The sequence below is a fragment of the Panthera pardus genome, unplaced genomic scaffold, assembly GCF_024362965.1.
Source record: "Panthera pardus isolate Hobbes unplaced genomic scaffold, ASM2436296v1 HiC_scaffold_22, whole genome shotgun sequence".
In the NCBI taxonomy this organism is placed as follows: Eukaryota; Metazoa; Chordata; class Mammalia; order Carnivora; family Felidae; genus Panthera; species Panthera pardus.
The window spans coordinates 51,270,196-51,292,997 of NW_026526788.1; the positions used below are offsets into that span (position 1 = coordinate 51,270,196).

Sequence of the window (22,802 nt, forward strand, 5' to 3'; positions counted from 1 at the left end):
TAGTTTCTAATAAATGCAAACTGACTATAACAGTTTTAAGTCTTTCAGTACAGAGGGCTGTCAAAGTTTAGTTTCTAATAGTATAAACTTCTTTTAAAATGTTCTCCTTTTCCCTGGTACATTCCCTATTTTTGTTCACGGACTTCTCTGACCACCTTTGTGATGCTGTGAAGTTCATAAAGACTGAAGGAAGGGCCTAAGAAATCCATAGCCTCTAGGGTGAAGATAGATACACAGTGTCACGGAGGAGAGGATGGGGGGGGGGTTTGAAGGGGGGGGTGCTGCGTTGAGGGCATCGGCATGGAGAGTGCAGATATCAAGTATCCAGGAGTGATCTTTTTATTACTTTTTGACGGTCAAGACTGAAATTATAGTAACAGTTATATTGTCTACCATCCTGCCTGTTTAAATCTTTTAAACAACCCACTTGGATGGCTTACCCTGTCATGGTGGCAAGGACACTAAGATTTGGAGACATGAAGCTACTGGAACAAGGTCCCACGGCCAGTAGTCGGGGAGACAGCATCAGTCTGACTCCAAACATAATGCCTCTAGGATGAAAGTTTCCCAGGAGCACAGGGACATTGACTGCCTTGTCTTCAGAGGCTGCCTCAGTGTCTAGACTGGTGCCGATACGTAGTAGTCCTCCGTAAGTATCTGTTCAGCGAAGGCATTGATGAGCCGCCTCCTACCATAGTGAAATAGATTTGAATTGCCCTGTTTGAAAGTAGTTTAGCAGCTATCCTGTATGTATTTTGAGGCTTAGTATCTTTAAAATACATTTTTTCCCCTAGGTTGCCTGTGGCCCACACCTGCTTCAATCAACTTTGCCTTCCCCCGTACAAGAGCAAAAAGGACCTGAAGCAGAAATTGATCATTGGAATTTCAAATTCAGAAGGTTTTGGACTTGAGTAACCTAGAAGACTTGAAATATATTTTATATGTAGCATTCACTTCCCTCTTATTGTGCCTTTAACCTTTTCATGTCTCTGTCTCACAACACCTTGACAAAGCTCACCAACTTTAAAATACTGATTTTTTTTTTTAAATCGAGTATGAAGTATGTTCAATGGGGGAGGCACGATTTTCTAAAAACACAGAAATCGCTCGAGTAAGGAAGAGACCAGACGGCAGAGACAGGTGTGGGTCCGGCCCCTCTTTTTTATAGCACTTTATGATTCTCCGTAAGTAGCTTCTCACAGGTGTTCCACTGGGAAAGCAAAGCACAGTGAAGCATGCGTTGACCCTGTAGCAGAGCCCAGTGGCAGATTGCGTGCTGCCAGCACACGTAGCAATGCACATAGCTACGTTCTCATTCATGTAAGGCATGTAGCCATATTTTCATACACCTGAGGGCAACAACAAACAGCAGTATAAATGCAGTTTACAGGGTTTTTTGATATACTGGCTTTGGTCCTATAAGATTCTTTTCAACTGTTGCTGAAAAGCATGTAAATAACTACATACTAGCCTGAGAATAATGGGATTTTGATAGTGCCATTTATTGCTAAAAGATTTATTTTTACAAAGTAAATTCAGGGTTTTAGATGTGTATACAGCTTTTACAAATCAATAAAGATGACTGTACAGGAGTGTTAACTATTTTCAGACCATTGGATTCAAGGTTATGTTCTTTTAAGTAACGTTAGTCTGCATGCACGTTGGCAGTAAACTAGTTAGAGTATTCTGTAATATTTGTATAATGATCATTTCTTCTTAAGGGTCAGAATATTAGAAAGGAAATCAGATCTAACGAATTGTTGATAAATTAAGTCAATTACAAGCACAAAAGAAAAGAACTGTTTTTATACATACTTTGACATACAAGGCTTATTTCTAGTATTTTTGATCACCAGTTGTACTGAAACACTAATTTTTGCTAAAGGCTAGGATAAAATATTTGACAAAAGTGAATACAATAATAACATCTGTGTCAAAATGATATAGCTTGGTGTAAAAATAAAGTTCAACATTTTGGCCAAAATGTTTGTATTTCACTGGATTCTGAATGTAGTAAATTCAAAAGTTCCCTTTTTGGAGTTTCTTAAAAAAGCAGCATGTAAAAAGAAACTACATTTTAAGTGAGACAGTAAATGGTTTTCTTTTTATTTACAGCAACTGAAGCAGTTTTATTAGCATGTTACAAATATTTTCGAATCAAGACTTCTCTATTATACTTTGAATAGCTTTCCTTCAGAAAACTCTGAAGATGTATTTGCAATAATAATGAAGCCAGCATTTAGTACCAGCATATGGTTCACAGGCAAATAATACTGTCCCCCAATTTTTTCTCAGTTACACTGTTTTCTTATCACTCTGCTTCCTGCACCCAACCAGCAGAATTCTTTTAGGGTGGAGGAATGAATTAACTCATTCTCCTGTAGTTCGAAAGCCAATTCGCCAATCTTCAAGGAAAAGGAGTTAATTACTTTGTTTCCTATTCTCTTTAAGACGGAAGTGACTCTGCTTTTCCATAGGGTATACTATGTCAAGGATTTTTCTTCTTAAAAATCTTGGAAAATCCTAAGAAAGTTCAAGGCATGTTGGTTTTGTTTCATTTGCTCTGTTTTTTTATCCATATGCAAATAAAACTGCTTCTCGGTTACTCTGCTTGAAATAGAACGTAAGATGTTTAATGTAGGTTACTGCTTACTAGTAAGCACAAAAGAATCATGTATAAGAAATCAGACTTAAGTGTTTTAAATAAAATGTAAACAGTTTTTATTTGGTAGAGACGGGAAAATTGTGCTGGCTTGGTCTGCATGTTTAACGATGTGCTTGTATAGCGATAGCTACGTCACTTTTAAATAAGTACACAAGCAAGCCAAATTTTTAAATGACAAAGTCCATAAATAACTGGAAAACTATTGTTGTCTGTTGTTAATAAGTTGAAATTTGTAACCATTTATCACTTACTTACACATTGCCTTTATTTATTTATGTTCTGTTTTTGGTTTACAGTGTAATAATACCTCATTTTTTTAAAAAAATCACTACTGTTCTATTTCATTAATTTAAATCGCTAGAAAATTCATGTAGTTGCTTTTTTAAATATAATCTGTTAAGGAATTCTTGATTTTTATATCCGCCACAGTAAATTAAAGCATTGCACAGTATTTATCAGTATTTACAAAATGTCCTGTCCTTTTTAAATCTTTGCTTAATCATATTTTTGTCTGTATGATCAAAAGTTTTTAATGGTCTGTCTTTTTTGTACAAATCTGTATTGTATTAAGTTGTTCATTTCTGGAAGAAAATTTTTCAAATATTAAAGTTATACAATCAGTCAGGCTTCAGCTCAATTTTTTAACATTTGGCAATTCCTTAAAACCATTAGTTGAAAATACATTATAAAAGCAAACTATTCTTTTCACTACACTCTTAAACTAGTGCTTAGGAAAACTGCTAATACATACAGCTTCAAAAGCTATGTGTTAATATTGACACCAAATAAAACCAACTTCTTTCACATTATTTTCAGTATGAAACAATGTATATCCAGTGTCTGGATGGTCACAGATATTCTGTCAAATGAATGTTAAAATGCCATGGAGACCACTGGAAACAAACTAAGTATGGCATTTCATTGGCTAACTTCAGATCTTATGTGTTCCTCCCCAAAACCATTAGTTTGGCCATTTCCCCCTTGCCCACATCTCCTATGCTTAAGGAAAAGAGAGGGGAGATTGTGAGAATGTAGGGGAGAATATTATGGGTGATTAATGGAAGAAGGTAGATAACTGATTAACAGAAGATAGGTAGCTGGGTGGGAGAAAGACCAGGGTGGCCTTTCACAGGAGCAAATACAAGATCAGTTCACCCAGATGGCCACACAGCCGTTAATCCTTTAGGTTTACCAGTCGTGCTTTGGAGCCAGACCGCCTGGGTTGGGGTTTACTATGTACTACTTTTGTTTCCTTGGGCCAGTTACTTACTCTCCTCACGCCTCGATTGCTGCTTGAAAATAATTTGTAAATGGAGCTAACAAACCTACCTACCTCGTAGATAGGGTTGTAGGAAGATTAAATGGATTAATGTGTGTAAAGCACTCACAGTGCCTGGCATATAGTAAACCGTATGATGTGGTGCAAGAGGAACCATGGTGGTAATGTGGTAACATCTTAAAACCCCTGCTTCTGAAGCCTTCTGGAGGTTTTGGTCTATCAGACATGAGGGCCAACCACAGATTAAAGAACGCAAAGAGCTTCTGAGGCATTAAAATGATGTTAAGAGAATATTTCTTATTCTAGAAACAGCTTCAGAATTTATCCCATGATCATTTATGTGTTTGTATGATGACTATTATTAGTATAGATTATGCATCGCAGAGATCTTCTAGTATGAGGCCTGACTTTCATGATACAAATTTTTAACTGTTACTGTAGTCCCTAAAATAAAACATTATATAGTTTGTTTAGATTTAACCACGTATTTACAATCCCCTTGCACACCATTCCCTTGTCTGTTGTTCCTCACACTTACCTCCGGGATCAATTTTCTTCCTCCTAAGTTACAATTATTAAAAGCTCCTTTAATGTTTGTTGGTAGTAAATTCTTTTTTCATTTGTCTGAAAATGACTTTCTTTCACTTTTATTCATGAAAGATTCATTAAGCATGCATTTTTATGTTGATGCTTTTTGTGGTTTTTTTCTCTTAGGACTTTTAATATATTAATCTACTATCTTTGGGTTTCATTGTTGATATGAAGTTAGCTGTCGGTGTAATTGCCATTCCTTGGTAGATAATCTCTTTTTTCTACTTTTAATATTTTCTCATGACACTGCTGAACATCAATGACATATATAGATATATATACACACATATATAAAAACACAGCTTCTGAGGCATTAAAATGTTGAGATGTTTATATATATGCAGTGTATTTTTTATCCCACTTAGAATTCATTATGGTTCTTATATCTATGGATTTGTAACTTTCAATTCTAGAAGATTCTTCAGCCATTTCCTCTTTGAATATTATTTCTTCCCTTTTCTCTCTAATATCTCCTATTAAGCGTATAATGGAACATCTCATTCAACCATTCCATCTCTCTGTGTGCCTAATCTGTTGTTTAACCAACTCACTGAGTTTTTGGTTTTGGTTTTTTTTTTTTTTTCAATGGCTATACTTTTTATTTCTAGAAATTTTTTTAGTTCCTTTTCAAGTTCACCTACTCTTTTTTCATACTGTTCTTTCCTTCATATGGTTTTATTTCTTTAACAATTTTCAGCGTACCTGTTTGATATTCCTGTAGATGGTTCTACTCTTCAGTTCTTGAAGTACTAATTCTCATATTTCTTTTTTTCTTTTTAGGATTTTCTTTTTAAGGATTCTCTACATCAACATGGGTAAAACCCACAGCCTCGAGATCAAGAGTCACATGCTCCACCGACTGAGCCAGCCAGGTGCCCCTAATTCTTGTATTTCTTCATCTGCTGGCTCTCGTAGTGATTTGCTTCCTCATGTAATTTGTAATTTTGTATTTTTGCATTTTCTGTTTAATTTTGGGTCCTGAATCGTGCAAGTGCCCTAGCACAGTAGTTTCATGTTATTCTCAACCAAGGCCGCACATATTTCCCACACCAATTTATGTTAACTTCTTAGATTAGGGTTCCCTTTCCATGTAAATGTGGACACCCTCAACTGTAGTGGGTTTATGAGTAGAATTTTTCTATCCCCTTTTCATAGACATAACAACCCTTTTAAATTCTAGGCTTTCTAAAGTGGGATTAGTTTTTGGCTCCTCTCCTTGAATAGGCCTGAGGCATGTCTACTGAACGCATGCACGTGGAAATCCATGAGAGGTCTCATCACCCCATGAGTCACCTAATCCTGCTTATCGCTTTCAGCTTTTCATTTCATCCTCATTTCCTATAACTAATGATTTCCCTTCCTTTCAATCTTGGACATTTATATTTTAAGATTTTTATAGATATGTTTCCAAAATTTATAAAATTTTACAGTAGTCAATGGCCTCTTCCATTTCAGCTCAGCCTATATAAGCGTGCCCCTTGGTTCTTTTACCCCATCCAATGCATGAAACTTTTAAAAACATTGTTTTCTGTAGCTTATTTGCAACAAGCCTTATTAATTTCTTGATTTAACACTTGTTTATTGATTTACTATTATATTCAGCTGGAGGCAGATCTTCCATTCCATACACCTCTTGGTTATTCTTTACAAACATATGAAGCAGATGTAATTTTAAATATTTATGAAGCATTAAAATATGTATTATAGCAAAAAAAAAAAAAACTTCTCCAGGATTTTCATAGCAATTATACAACTCAATGTTTTCATGCCATTTAGATATTATGACTGCACCCATGGGTATACATACAATAGGAGCATTAGTCCCCATCAAGTTTAGCTGCTGGGTTTTCCAGCAACAAAACTTGTTTTTTTCTATGTGTATGAACACACACACACACACACACACACACCCATCACAAAAGAGAAAAAAAAGAATTATTTCAGTAGAATTTCTCCAGAAGCACAGTCTTGTACCATGTTTCCACTTGTATATAGCCCACCTCTCAATTTGCCTTCCCTATTCGTCTCTTTCTCTCTTACTCTCCTGATTGACTTGACTGGTAAACATTGGTCTCATTTTGACTTTTCTTTCTCTTCAACCTCCTATCAGCAAGCTTCACCTTTATGTTTTATCTCCCAATTTCACCCTTCTTTCTACTCCAGTCCTACAGCCTCCTCCTTGGTTTAGACACTCAACCTTGACATCTAACTGGCCTCCCTGACTGTAGGCTCACTCTTTCCCCATTTATCCTAAGGCTCCTACAGTTAATCTTTATAAAATTCTGTTTTTAACGTGCCTCGCCATCAAATGTTGAAGATATATCTGGTGCTTATCTGACCACCTTCCAACTCCAGAGTCTAACATGCATTCCACTTCTATTTTGCATATTCCCCAAAACCAGCTTCCAAGAGGATCCTCCTTTACTGAACACCCTACTTAGTCCCATCCCTGCTCAACCTAGTGCTTCTGAAGTGCACGTCCTGATCCTCTCCAGCCAAGTCCTCCCTCAGCTCTACCCCAAATCAACTCCACAGTCTCCTGTCCTCCATAGCCTCCCAGACTCGAATTTTCTGTCCCCGGCCGAACCTTTCCCTGAACCATCATTCCCCCCTCCAAACAAAAAAGTTAGCTTGAAGGCACATCTCACTCTTTTTCACACCACCCCACCTATCTTCATTCCTCAGGTGGCGCTTCATGTTTTCAAACTGTTGTGTGGGTCAGTATGTGCATATCAGCAGCTTGAGAATGGAAAATATTTCCCGTGTCCCCACCTAGCACCTAGCACCTAGCACAGTGCTGGGTCAGTAAACTCAGATAAAATCCTACCTGACTTGTTGACTTGACTGGACAGGTGAAACAGTCATCAAATCAGTGGAGTGAACCAGAAAACTACTTACCCTGCTTGGGTAGTTTCATCGTTAATCGTAGCCTATTGTCCTGATTCACGCAAACCCTTTCACACTCTGGCTGGCAAGACTCCCGTGTGTAGGCCTTGGAGAAACAGCTTTTGAACCCCCACCTACCACCATGTTCCCATCAGCCTAGGCCCACCTTTCCACACCAAACTACACAGATCCTTAGCCTGCCTGCCTGCAATTACCAAGTGGTTCATTCACCAAATGAAACAAAACCAAGGAGCAGTGGTGGTCATCATACATTCACTGTGAAAGGGAAGAAAAAAACGACTGCGAATTAGTTCTGTGGTATAATCCAAATTTTGGTTATGAGTGTACGTATGTGTGTGAATATGTATGTGCCTGTGTATGTGTGTGTTATGTTCTGAAAGATTGTATTGCACTTTTTTAATAGTCGTTATCTCTGGGATTATGTATAATTTTACTTTTGTCTTTTTGCTCATGTGTTTTTAATTTCTCTGCATGAATACTTCCTAATAAGGGGAAAAAAAAACTTTTTTAATTTTCTAAACCAGCTATCCAGTACTCTAAGTGCCTACAGAATATTAAATGAAGGAACAGAGATAAATATTTATGGACACTTACGATGTATGAGACATATACATTTCACATTCAGTCTTTACAACAACGACATAAAAATTGAGATGAAAATTGAAACTCAGAGAAGTCTGGAAATTTGCCCGAGGTCACACAGGAACCAAGGCAGAATTTGAACTCATGTCTGTCTGACTCAAAACATTATGATTTTCCATTTCAAATGCTTCCCCAATTAGTGAGACTTTCCAGAAACACCTAAGCTCAAACTATGCTGCTAGATGTGGACAAAATATTTCCTCATTGATTGGCCCAGGAGTCAGTCAGTCTCTGTTCTCATCCTAACTCTGACACTTAATGGCTGGGTAACCTTAGATGATTCCTTTATTTGCCTTTTTTTTTTTTTTCTTTTGTTTTCAAAAAAATTACAAATATTCTTGGAATTTTAAAATATAGTACCGAAAAATAATTTTCTTTGGGTGAAGGAAGAAATTTAGTCTGTAATAATGTCTAGGAAAACCCCAATAGTGAAACATTATATATCCGATCGTCTGGAATATAGGCAAAGAGTGTTTGTGGGGAAATTTATAGTTCTAAATATTTTTATTGCCAAAAGATAAAATTAGTTGATTTGACAAATAAATTAAAATTTCAGTTGGGGGGGGGTGGGACAAAGAAAAATAAAGAGAAAAGGAGAAAAGCATCAATAAAGAACTAAATCAGAAAAGATAGAAACAGTATAAGTGAGACATTAACCCAATAGCAGGTCCCTTGAAGAGGCTGATACAATCAATAAACTTCTAGCAACGTTAAGGGAAAACAGAAAACCACACCAGCTTAGAAAGGAGAAGCAGTTGCAAGTGGTGAGGTGTGTCATAGAGCCCACGTTTATCCTGCTCAGCAGAGGCTGCAGTTTCATCACTGGACAAAAACAGGTTGGACAGGACAGATGTCAGAGACTGTTCTCACAACACCCTCCAGAAACATGGCTAAGGAGAAAGAAACCGCATTGGACCTAATCACCACACCCAGGGACTCCTTCCGGTTATGCTCTGTCCTTTGCCCTAACCTCTCCTCTGAACTCCACTCCCAGATTTCAGCAGCAGCCCAAGTGCTCCCCTCAGGGTCCTAACAGCTCCTTCAAAATGCAGCCACTTGGTTCTCAGATCTTAGATCCTCCCTTCCTCCTCTCATCCCCCGCCGTCCTTCATCTCTCTTCTTCTCCACCTACCTGGTCACTCCAGCTTTCCCCTTTGTCCTTGTCCTTGTCCGAGCAGTTGCTGAGCCCTGAAAATTTTGTCTGTACAGTGTATGTGTTTACTGGTCCAGGCCTCGACCACCTAATCACGTTGGGAACTCCAACCTGGTCTCTCTGTGGCCTCTTTCTTCCCAAATCTGTGTACACACAAGCTACCATCACCACTTTGCTCAAAAACCCTCAACAGCTCTCTGTTGCCCACAACACAAGGTCAAAACATGACAGCAGATTGGAGTCTTTCCATTGTTCAACCCAATTTTCTCAACCTTAGCGCCTACGCTTCTCCTACAAATGTGCCATAATCCTCCCAAACAGACTTGCTGGAAAGCTATGACAAGAGTTCTGAGAGTGTTACTAAGAAATTGTGTAGGCACCCAAGTTGTTCCTCAAACAAAAGAGCAATAAACATATTTGGGTATGCAAGAATTTAGGGAATGCATCCCTTCAAATGCCTGTCTTAACCAGATGAACAAGAACTACTAGATGGCAAATACAAGCTACAAGTAGATGAATCCTAAACGTAAGAAAACAAAAGCAAACATAACGTCTGATGGGGCAAGTGAAACCCTGTGTATGGGGCAAACAAGACATGTTCATTGCAATCCTCAGCAGAGAGAAGGATATAGAGTCGGGTTTTAAGTCCCAGCTCTGAGTCAAACTAGACCTGGATTTAAATCCTCCTCTCCTCTATACTAGTTATGGGACTATGGAAACATACCTCAACGTCTCTGAGCCTCGATTTCCTACCTGTCTACCTACTTACTTACCTATCTTCATCTATCTACTGCATCTATTCATTGTCTAAAATCTATATACCATCTATCATCTACCTCTCCACCTCACTTCTGTCTGTCACCTGTCACCTAGCTATCCATGAATTATAAAACAACTGAATTATTCCATTGCTGGGGAAATCCTGCTTCTTTTCCTACATACCCACACTGACCCCTCCCTCCCACCCACCTCACCCCCACACACACACCCACACACACAAAAGGCCTTTGATTCTCCTCTTCATTCAGGGAGTGTTAGAATGAGAACTTCTCTCCAATCTCTGACTGGGGGCAGGGGACTGGGGCAGCTGCTTTTTGATTGATGAGTGCCTGGGCACATTGGGCCATGGTTCACTGGAGTATGGATCTATGCACGGAAAAGCTTCCCCAGGCCTTGTTCTTCTCTCTAGTGCTCTGGGTGGCCTAGCCACCATGGGTATGTGAGCTTTCAGACTCCTCAGTCAATGGCCACGCCCATGGAGACCCACCATTCTCAAGCTCCTCCATTTGTGGGGAAGTAAGTGCAGAGGGGAGATAGGTCAGTGAAGATCAAGCTAGAGTAACAAAACAGATGCCCTAAACTCAGTGGTTTTGCCCAGTAGAAGTTAATTTCTAACTCACTTAACAGTTCTGGGAGGATAATCAGGTCATCAGGCAGCTGTCACCATCACGATGCCCAGGCCACTTCCATTTTGTGGCTCCACCATCCCCTAGTGCATCACTGATGTCCGTATCCAGTGGGCTGAAGGAGAAAGTGTGGCAGATCCACCCAGAAGATTTTCACGGGCCAGGCCAAAAAATAGCACACACTACACGGGAGAGAACTCAGTCACAGAGCCACGGGCTGGATTCTCAAGAAGCACATGCTGACATGAAGTTCAGGGGTGCACAAAAGTCTTTAGAAAGCAGTGCCTATGGAAGGAAAATGGGGGAAGCAGAACTAGGCAGAGGGAAAAGCCAGGCCATGATAGCACAATCTGACAGTGCCATGGCCAAACCCATGGGGAGCTCTGGAGCGAATATTGCATGTCAGACTTGTCCTTTTTCCGTTCAAAATGGCCAGGCCTTTCTTCCATGCCTCAGGCAGTCAGGACAGCCCTGGGAAGGGTGTGACATTGGGTGAGGTGGCTCCATGTACTTCAAGCTGAACCTGAAGGAGCTGACAGCTGAAGTCTGTCTACTGACTACACTTCCTGGAAGCGGTGTCTGGAGGCACACCTGCGTGTCTGCCATACATGACCACACCTAACTTCCAGGGAGTCTGAAAAATGTGATCCAGCTCCAGGCCCAAAAAAAGGGGAAAGCAGAATGCTGTGACACCCAACAGTCAGGCAAGATCTCAGCATGTTCTCCAAACCCAGGAGGGGCCTGTACTTGGGAGCTAAACGACACAGCAGGTAGTCTGATTTCCGTTTAGCCACGTGTGTTTACTCCATCTGCTACAGCCCTGAGGGTGGGTAATGGGCACAGGAACCTAACCCTGGCAATAATGTCCAGAAAGTACCCGAACAGAAGGTGCCTGATCAATGTGGCTTCCGTCTCCAGGTTTGCCTGCTGCATTGGACTTCTTTGAGAGTATGAGCAGCCCCATCTGGAGCCTTGCTTATCAGCATTGGGAGTGATTTATTAAGTGAAAGGGGGAGATGAAAATGGCCTCTGAATTACACAACTGCTCTTGTTTATGTGTGGGCCCATCGGCCTTGACCTCCAAGCTGCTGAGGGCCTATGATCACTTTCTAGGTCCAAGAGAGAAATCTGGAAACCTAGAAATAAATCCCCCACTTTATACCAAGTGAACTACTTTTCTCTTTTGACTGTCATTTCTGAAGTTCCAATGGTCAAAGGAAGAGTTGGGAAGTTTTCTGTGTAGGTCACAGCTGAGAGCACTGCTGCCAAGCCCTCCTCTTTGATCCCTCACATGAGAACATTGGGAAATTCAAGCCAAACACAAGTCCTAGCCAGGGAGGCTGCCTGGGTTAACCCAGGTCTGGTCATCCAGAACCACAGGCAACTAGCCCTGGGTAGCTACCTCCTCCCTGAGCAGGCAATCTGACAGGCTGCCAGCCCAGGTGGGTGAGGAGCAGGAGGGTTGCAGAGGAGGGCGTGGTGGGATGGGCAAATCTGGGCCCACCATTCTTTCTCCTGTCACTCCTCAGTGGCATCTTAAGTCTGGTGCTCCCTTTGAAGAAAAGAGACGGGCGCCTGGGTGGCTCAGTTGGTTAAGCATCTGACTTCGGCTCAGGTCATCATCTTGAAGTTCATGAGTTTGAGCCCCACATCGGGCTCTGTGCGGACAGCTCAGAGCCTGGAGTCTGCTTAGGATTCTGTGTCTCCCTCTCTCTCTGCCACTATCCTGCTAGTACTCTCAAAAATAAATAAACATTTTTTTAAAAAAAGATGAGAAACCATCACAGAACTGAGAGGAAAAGACCATCTCAGCCCTGCTCAGGCCCTCACCTGCTCTGTGACCTTAGGCAAGTGATCTTGCAGAGCCTCCATGTTGTAGCCATCAAATGGGGGGTGGGGGGAGGAAGAATATCAAGTCCACCGATCTCTGTGGTGGCTTTTTATTTTTATTTATCTTTTCTGGTGACTTTTTAAACCTTGGGTTTGTAGACCTCCAGGCTCTGTGTGCATTCTTTTTGAGGCCAATCAGCTCTCCTTTGTCACTTTTCTTTTTGATTTTGATAACCTAAAATAATTTCTGCAAGATGACTGTGGCTTACCTGAGGGCCATGTCATACTGAGTACTGGAGGTGTCATGATTTCAGACAGTGTTTATGTTTGAATCCAGGGGAGACCAAACAACGTCTCAACATGTAAGACAAATGAATGAAGGTGTATTAGTTTCTTATTGCTGCTATGACAAATTACCACAAACTTAGAGGCTTAAAACAACAACTTTATTTTCTTCTAGTTCTCAAGATCAGAAGTGTGAAATGGGTCTTCCAAGCTAAAATCAAGGTGTCAGAAGTGCTACATTTCTTCCGGAGGCTCTAGGGGAGAATTGGTTTCCTGGCCTTTTCAAGCTTCTGGAGGCTGCCCACATTCCTTGGCTTGTGACCGTGTCCTTCATCTTCAAAGCCAGCAATGTAGCATCTTCTAATCTCTCACTCTGACCCTCCAGCCTCCGTCTTTCGTTTATAAAGGCCCCTGTGCTTATATCAGGCCCACCCAAATTATCCAGGATAATCTGCCCACCTCAAGATCCTTCACTTAATCATATGGGCAGTGTCCCAATGGCCAGCTAAGGCAACATATTCACAAATTCCTGGGATTCAGACATGTATCTTTGGTGGTCATTGTTCTGCCTACCACAGAAAGCTTTCCATTGCTCAGCCAGTCCAGTTGAAGACCAAATGGACACAAGAATAAAGAATGGTCAGAATGGTAAAGCAGGTCTTTCTCATTCACTGTTTTTCTTCAGTGATCCAAGTGTCATTCTTGTGACTTTTTTTATTTGACTATATCTGAAGTATTTGAAAACTAATTTTAGATATTATCCTGTGCCTAAATACAGCACAAATAATATTGAAAATGAAAGAAAGTAAGCTTTATATACTTCATGGTTTCCTCCCTTTCCTAAAGTCCCCAGTGCATTAAGAAGACCTCTTCTTGTGCTAACATAGACCGATGTCGAAAATTCATGGTTAAGTATGAAAAGCGACCTTCAGAGCAGCATGTTTGGTATGATCCCCGTTCCACAAAATAACAGATTTGTGTTTGTTTCTACAGAGCAATACCTACAAGAATATAAACCAAACTATTAACTGTGTTATCCAGGGAAGAAGAGGCAATAGGATTCCAGATTTTCACTTTCTGAGTTACAATTTCAATAAGGTTTGATTGTGTGTGTGTGTGTGTGTGTGTGTGTGTGTGTGTGTGTGTATACATATATACATATATATATGTATATATATGTGTATATACATATATATACAACTTCAATAACGTTTGATTGTACATGTGTATATATATATATACATGCATGTGTATATATAGTGTGTATATATATGTGTGTGTGTGTAAAATATTGTCTGTAATACAATAATATAATATATATGTAATAAACATTATTTTTTATAACCAGGGGAAAATAAGGTAGTACTTGCTTATGTTTAAAGACTAAGGGGCTCTCCTAAAATATAGTTTTTGCTAGAGAATAGCATGAACCAAAACTTCAGGATTCTGCCCAATCAATGAGAACCTTAGGCCTCACCTCTAGGTACTTCCTATTACCTCCTTTCCAATTCCTCATTAGAAATTTGAGATCTGTTCTCTACCATTGCAATCACAGGGAATGTAGGTCAGGTAATTAGTAACCAGGGTTTGTATACTTTGGAAAACACTCAGTACACTCAGGAGAAATAGGTCAGTTCCCATTCCTCAGGACAGTATCCTAGGGCTTTTGACAGAAGAGGGACCCTAAAGTCACTGAAAGCAGGCCCCTCATTGTACCCTGAGACACAGAGCTAGGTCACCGGGTAGGAAGCAGCAGTGCGGGATTCAAGTGAGCTCTATGGGACTCTGGAAGCCTTGTTCTTGCCACTTGACTGCCCCCTGGTCAAATACTGAACACGGCCCTTCCTGGGATTCCAACTAGGGCTCCAGAGAACTGGCAGTGTCCAGATGTGCAGGAATGGCTCCTCTCATGCCCTGTTTCACCTTAGGCTGGGACACTAGTGACCATGGGGAGTAATTGGGTGCATTGGTCACCCAAACAGCCCAGAAATACACATGTTGCAAATGGGTCAAAGGCTGGTTGGGGGGTGGGTGAGGCTGGAGGGTGGCTGGACTGCTCCTGCTGCAAAGCAGCACCATCTGTGTTAATGCTACTGTCTTGATGATTTCTTAAGTAACCGTTGGCCCCTTAAATGTAGACTTTTACAACAAAGCCATTCTCATGAGTGAACTGAATATGTTATGGCTCGTAGACCCCAGAATGGTTCTGGCCAGTGAGAATATCAGTGCAGACAAATTGGAATAGCTTTAGAAAATCACTGGGGGTGTTTACACCACCCACCAAGCACCAGGTGAGTTGGAAAATTCACATGCAGAAAATCCTGAGATTCACCCAGAGAGTCAGGACAGGAGGTCCCAGGATATAGTAGCATTTGCTCCAAGGCTCACCAGTTGGCAGAAATCTATGAAGAAAGGTGGCCCAGCTGGTAGCCAGCCTGGAAATGCTGCTTGCTATTTTCTCACCAGACTCTTTGCTAGTGTTGGTGTGGTCACCATACTCTCCTCTTATCAGGACAAGGCATACAGTGGAAGATGCTGAGAACACATAGCATTGGTGAATGGGGCCGAGCTGCTTCTGTGTGACACCTCCAGGGTGTCACTACCTATGAGCAAAGCCTGACTACAGAAAGTCACCAAGCTTTCTCTCAAACGAAGTGGGATCCCAGTGCCACACCATATAGATCCAGCTACTACACTGCTACATTCCCTTGAAAGCTGGAAACGTGCTTTGTTCTATGGGGATGGGGTGAATAAGGACTGAAGCATCTACTCCAACTCAGAATTCAGAAGCATCTCCTCCAGAGCCTTCCAGAGTTGTTCTCATCAGTCCCAATTTTCAAGGATTCATCAGTGTGGAAAGCCAACCAGCTAATCTGTGTGCCAGAGGGCTGGTCCTTCTATGCAATCAAGAGCACAGAAAGGTCCTTAGGAAAAGAGCCCCTCATCCTTCCCCCCATTGCTTATAAGCCTGTGTTTGGTAAGTGGAGATTGTCCTACCCCCAGGTCTTCCACCTAGAATTCTATCTAGGATGGCAGGTTTTGGAATGTAGGGCACATGTGAGACCAGACCTCAGACACCAGGAAGCTCTACCTTCCAATGGAAGCATTCTGTTCCTTCTGGGTTCCTATGTTCAAATGCCTGGGGATTATGAGGAAGCCATTGTGTACTACTAAAGGTTGATTTGTTGAAGGCCAGCTTCTTTCTTTCCTCCTCATTGTGGACAGTATCATAGCCTGGCTATAAGGGAACAAGAGGCCATAGAAGCAGAAATCTTGTAAGCTGGGTCAGAACTCAGAGGCCACCTAGTGAGGAACACAGCCATACCATCAGGGGCTTTATACACACGATTGCAAAGGAAATGGATGATCTTATGGCACATAAGGCCCCAGAGCTCCAGGAGTCTGCAAAAGAGAACGACCACTTTTCCACATCAGATTTCGGTTTCACTATCCAGGGTGTTCCAGAAAGCAAGAAAAGGCAGATGGTCCCGAGATGCCCTGACCATCTTGGCAGTCTTCCCTCCTTCCTCCACTCTGAGGAGTGAAATGACTCATCACAACACCTTCCTTCCCTTCCCAAGGCCTGATGATTTCCTGTCTAGGAACTGTGGAAGGAGCTGAAATAGGCCAGGGCCCAGGGTAGGAGCAGAGAAAGGTGGTGAGGAGAAGACAGCACCCAGAGATCCAAGCACAGAAATTAGCTAAGAGAAGAGCTACTTCCTTTGAAACGAGCTACAAGGGACTCAGGGCTCTGGCTACCTGGCTTCTGTCATGCAATTCCCCCGAGGCCTCTGCAAGAACCTCAGGCCCTCCAAAGCCCGGGGTAGAAAATGTCATCCATCCAATCCAGTGTCCTCGGGGAGTGACTTCAAGAGGAGTGGGGGGGGGGGGGCAGGAAGGGACCACTTGCCCCACACCAAACACATTCCAGGCCAGGCCCTCTGGGCTCCACCTTGGCTCCCTTGGGCCACTCTTCCTCTTTTCAGGGTTTCTCGGAGCTCTGACAGCCATATCCTCTTGCAGCAAGGCCTATGGGCACATCATTACTGGCCCTAAGTGTTTACATCTAGGCTTCTCCATGCCGTGTGGCCCAACACTGAAGCACATGGTGGGGCTGGAGGCTGCCCTTCCTGTCTCCCAGTCACACTGCCTGATACCTGTAACCAAGCCACTGCAGGACACTGATGAAACACCGTGTGGACAGAGGGGGGTGGGGGGCCCGCAGGGATGATGGGTTGACCTTACTGGCATCTCTGAAAGAGCAGTCTGCACAAGAATGTGGGAATGATGAGTGTCTCTAAATTCCTCCCTAAATCCTGTCCAGGCATTTAATCTTCAAAGCCTTAGGATCTCCACACCACCCCCTAACTCCTGCCAAAGGACGTCTCAATTTACCAGGCTCTGCCCATAAGATCCCAGGATCATTCCTGCTTGTGTCAGCCCCCAAAATTCTGCCCAAGGACTCTACACTAAGCTTTTTTATAATGCAGCTCTGGACTGCCTTCTCTGCTCTGTTGGCATGGGGAGCACGGAAAACACAGAAATGACAGAAGAACCCAGCCCCACCCTTGCTAAGCTCTCCACCTGGTAGAGAGATAGGACCTATGTATTCTAGTCCCATAGATTTCATGGTGGCATGTGCTGTAGGAGAGAATCCTCAAAGAGCCAGGGAATCCCAAGGAGTGATCAGTTTGAAGTGAGTAGATCTGGGCGGGCTCAGAAAGGTTGAGGAGAGTAGAAAGATGAAGACCAAAGCCTTGGGCTGGGCAGACCAGATGTAAATCTTCCACTTCCTGCTGTGTGACTCTGTGCCTGTTAACATCTCTGAGCCCAATGGGGATAGTAATACTCATCCCACCAAACTATTGAAGGCTACTGAAGACTGTACTTGGTGCTTGCCCCACTGTGGATGCTCAGTACACATTATTTCCAAGTAGGAGGAAACTATCTGAGGCCAAGGGCTGTAATAGTTTAGGTTATGGGCTTATTTTACAAATGGAGGAAATCGAGGCCCAAACAAGGGAAGCAACTTACTCAAGGTCATGATACAAGAACAGAACTCTGGGCTCCGAATTCCCACTTTTGTGATTTTTCTACTATACCACCACACTGCCCAGCACATTTTCGTTTGGTAAATTTCTTTCTTGTTAGAAAAAAAAATTTTTATTTTTGAAGTATTGTAGTAGGAAAACCATCTTTTAAATTTTATTTAATTTTTAAATAATTAATTTAATTATTTAATTAATTCTTTTAATTCAATTTACTTAAACTAAAAAACCAAAAACAACACAGTTTACCCTTTTCTCTAACCCCTTCACCCTATTACAAACCATCAATCTATTTTCTGTACCTGAGCTTATTTTTGCTTTTTAATTTGATTCCACATATAAGTAGAATCATACGGTATTTGTGTGACTTCTCTCACTTAGCATGATGCCCTAAAGGTCCATCCAGGTTGTCACAAATGACAGGATTTCCTTCTTTCTCATGGCTGAATAATATTCCATTGTGTGTATACATACCACAGTTTCTTTATCCAGTCATCCATCATGGGCACTTAGGTTGTTTCCATATCTTGGCCATTATAAATATTGCTGCAACAAACATGGAACAGCTACCTTTTCAAATTAGTGTTTTTGTTTTCTTTACTTAAATACCCAGACGTGGAGTTGCTATATTGGTAGATTTTTACCTTTTTGAGGAATCTGCATACTGTTTCAACTTTTTGAGGAATCTCCATACTGTTGTCTGTAGTGGCTGCACCAATTTACGTTCCCACCAACAATGCAGAAAGTTTCCCTTTTCTCCACATCCTCATCAGCGCTTATTATCTATTGTCTTTTTGATACTAGCCGTTCTGACAGTGTGAGGTGATATCTCATTGTGGTTTTGATTTGCATTTCCCTGATGGTTCGCAATGTTGATCATTTGTATGTCTTCATTGTATGTCTAGTCAGATCTTCTGACCATTTTTTATTTGGATTGGTTTTTTTGCTATTGAGTTGTATTATGAGGTTAGGTTTTTTGGGTTGTTTTTTTTTTTTTGAGTTGTATGAGTTCTTTATATATTTTGGATATTGGCCCCTTATCAGATATATGATTTGCTAATATCTTCTCCCATTCAGTAGGTTGCCTTTTCATTTTATTGACGGTTTCCTTTGTTGTGCAGAAACTTTTTAGTTGATGTAGGCCCCCTTGTTTACTTTTGCTTTTGCTCCTTTTGCTTTTTGGTGCCAGATTAAAAAAAAAATCATCACTAAAACCTATGTCACAGAGCTTGCTGTCTATGTTTTCTTCTATGAGTTTTATGGTTTCAGGTCTTAAGTTCGAGTCTTTAGTTCACACTGAGTTAATATACCATCTGTGTGTCAGAGTTCTGCCCCAGCTCTGTTTTAAGTTGAGGAAAACTTGGGCCCCTGAAGGGCAAGTGACTTGCCCCAGGTCACACAGCCAGGAAGTGGCAAAGTGGGATGGGTATCCTTGCTCCTTCCCCTGCCCCACTGGTCCAACCCCTTAAACATGAATGTGCATGTCCCAGCCTGGGGCTCTGGGCTCAGCTCCTACTGTGTCTGACTGACCTTCCTCTCACCACACTGGATTCTGTACACAGTTGGCTGTCCCCCTGGTTGTTCAAGCACAAAACTGAACCTTACGTGGATTTGGGAATGGACATGTTTTCATTTCCTGGGAAAGCCTAAGCCCCCTAGTTGGGGCTGAATACAATAGAATGTGATTTAAAAGTTTTCTTTTTGTTGCAGGACTCCTCAGTCTTTATTATAATAATGTGGATTAATTTCTAAGAGAAAATGTCATTTATAAAACTTTTTCCAAACTTTAAGTGCTTTTTCCCAACAAACACTTACTGATATCTTCATAAATAAAACAGGTGGGAAATGTAGGTCTTATCTTGTCTATCTATTTGCATCTAAAAATAATCATTCCCTAATCCAAAACTCAATCATAATTAAGAAGATACAGATTGGGGTGCCTGGGTGACTCAGTCGGTTGAGTGTCGGACTTCAGCTCAGGTCATGATCTCACGGTCTGTGAGCCGGAGTCCCACGTTGGGCTCTGTGCTGACAGCTCAGAACCTGGAGCCTGCTTTGGATTCTCTGTCTCCCTCTCTCTCTGCCCTTTCCCCACTTATGCTCTGTCTCTCTCTCTCTTTCTCTCTCTCCCTCTCTCTCTCTCTCTCAAAAATAAACATTAGAAAAAGAAGATAAAGACAGGAGCCTCTTCTTGAAATGAAAAAATAAATCCCAACAAAGGTTCAGTGTGAGCATGAGATTACGTGGACTGCCCGTCATTCCTCCAACACCCAGTGTCTGAAAGTTGGTTATCTACCTACTAGCAGGGGAAGCTGGTGGGAGTGTTCCAGATTGTATTTTCCAAAGATGGCTGCACAAATATTCTTGTCCCACTTTCTCTTCCACAATGCAACTTTGCCAAGCTGCCATTAGGAGGCAGAACAGATTTCCCTCCCCTGAAATCTCAGTGGGCTTGGAACTGCTTTGACCAGAGTACGGCAGGAAGTAACACTTTGATTTTGGGGGCTGAGTCATAAAAACTGATGCAGCTTCTACCTTGGCTCACTGGAATACTTCCAGCCATGTAAGAATTCCATCTGCCCCAAGGCTGCCATGGTATCAGGGAGCTCAGGCCACATGGAGAAGCCATATGTAGGTGCTCTGGTCAGCAGTCCTGGTCTTCAAGTCATAGCAACCAAGGCACCAGACATGGGAGTAGAGGAGCGTGCAGGTGACTGTGGCCCCCAGCTGAGGTCCCAGATGTCATGGAGCAAAGACAAGCCAGCCCCTTTGTGCCCTCTCTGAATTCCTGACCCAAAGACTCTGTGAGCATAATAAAAATGGTTGTTGTTTTAAAGCCACCAAGTTTTGGGATGGCTTGTCATGCAGCAATAGTAACTGGAACAGGGAGTGTGTGTTATTTGGGCACAAGTGAGCACATTTCATTGAGGATTCAGCTTGTATCGATATTCTCTTTTATATTGATAAATGATACTGTCTTGTATGCTTTTTTGATTGACATTCAACCTTTTGATTGAGAGCTCCTTTATTTTACAATACATATTCAAATACAGCTATTTGCAGGATCAAAGGGACAATGCACAGATGTGGTACCATCTCCACGGGGCTTATACTTTATGTGGACACTTGGTCAAATGCTGGTTTCACACAGTTGGAAACACTCAACAGGAAGGAGGGACTGGGGGAGGAAAAAGGAAAAAGAAACCCCCTGGTAACCAGGAGATAAATAAAGCTCTGGGTGCTCGAAGCCACAGAGACAGTAAGTCAAATGGCTTGAAGCCGGAAATGGTTTTCCAACCAGCTGTGAATTTGAAAATCCCATATGTGGTACAACATTAAGCTGCTATTTTGGAAATTCTTTCATCTTTTTCAGAAGCATCTCAGGAGCCCTTCCTTCCTCTTGGAAGGCAGCCAGTCCTCTACAGAAATCACTTCATCAGCAGGAGCCGAGGCATTTTGCATGCAACTGTACAATTCTAGAAACAAGGCTTAAAAATATTCTCTCCTGGGTGAAGAAAGAAACATCACAGAGCAGTGTTTCTGTAAGCACCAGCTGGGTAGCTTTGGATGCACTTTTTTTCCCCCTTTTCTCCTTTGAAGTGGCAAAATTCTGGCATCTGCATATAAGCGTAATGCAGCATTATTGATTTTCTTAAAAGAATGATTCCACTTCTGAGTTATTGGGAATTTTCCACTATCACCAATGTCCACGGCACCAGGAACATCCTCTTAAATGTTCAATTGAATTTATAACTATTCATTGAGTATTTGGGCCAGAAACCATCAGGAGCGGAAGAGGGAATAATGAACAAGAGAGTTAGCCTCTCTGCCCAGCGGCAAGAAGAAAAGCAAGGAAGGGTGCTCCCTCAGATGGAAACAGCACTAAAAGCACCTGCATCAGGATGAGTGGGAACCCACCCTGATAAACACATTTTGGACACAAGGAGAAAGAAGTGATTGAGATGGAGAAACGTTAATGCGAACTGGGTATTAGGAATAATTAACTATGTTTATATGATAGTGGCACTGTATATGGGTGGGTTGTTGTAGTTTTGGATTTTGTTTCAGTCCTTTTCTGTTACAGGCACATAGAGTATTTATGAGTGAAATAATATGCTGTCTGAGATTTGCCTTTTAAATGTCCAGGAACACACACACACACACACACACACACACACACACTCCAGACCAGACAACTTCCCAAGTGTCTCCCACCAACCCTTTAGGAATATATCATTGCAGTGCTATTTAAACTGTTCAGAGAACTGAAGATGAATTCACTCATTTGATCCCCATTCTCTCATTTAATGACCCTACAGGGCAAAGAGTGTCCTCACTTTACATGTAAGGTTACTAAGTCACAGAGATGTGAAGAATCTAGTAGGTCATGGAGACAAAGTCAAAACCAGACGATGAAATCCCGGTGTAAGTGCCCCTAACCTAGGGCTACCACATATGGTCCCTGTGGATGGCACCCCCTGGAATTGAGCAGAACACAGCATGACCTCTAGAGTGGGCCTCTCATGTGGGCCTACCTTTATTACTATGCTATTCAGTGTTTCATAAATGAGTAAATGAGAGAATAAATAAATGATAAATGAAGGAATTCTCTTCACTTCTTCTTACTAGTTTCCCCCTCAGCAGATGGGTTCCCTAAATCTTTCCTTGTTCTCAAGAAGGCTGAATGCAGAGGTATCCATGCCAAGGCTGCACTGACTGAATTCCAGCAGCATCTTGGCTAACTCTGCTTTCCTGCTTGGGAACAAATCAATTGTCAAAATTGCCTTTAGGAAATGAAGTGATGTTGGCCTGGCTCCTTTTGGCTGCCCTGTCTTCCTCCAACTAAGAGGAAGAGCAGTCTGCCCCCTGTCAGAAACCCTGGCCTAAGATGAAGGAAAAAGCCATCAACACGGTGGGGTGCAAAAGAAACCAGAGGCCCATCTGCCCAAAAGTACTTACTTCCTTGGACTACTTCTGTGCTTGAAATTCCTGCCAT

The 22,802-nt window shown here is 41.8% G+C and overlaps 1 protein-coding gene across 2 annotated transcripts in view; it reads left to right on the forward strand.

Moving 5' to 3' along the window:
• The window catches only part of HECTD2 (HECT domain E3 ubiquitin protein ligase 2), a 78,325-nt gene extending 75,040 nt beyond the window's left edge, over positions 1 to 3,285 (forward strand). For both annotated transcript variants that reach the window (XM_019445063.2, XM_019445065.2), the window contains exon 21: positions 795 to 3,285. In XM_019445063.2, coding sequence (XP_019300608.1) covers positions 795 to 915 — 121 coding nt within the window. In that variant the 3' untranslated portion in view covers positions 916 to 3,285. The remainder of the gene's footprint in view (positions 1 to 794) is intronic.
• Positions 3,286 to 22,802: the final 19,517 nt, after the last annotated feature.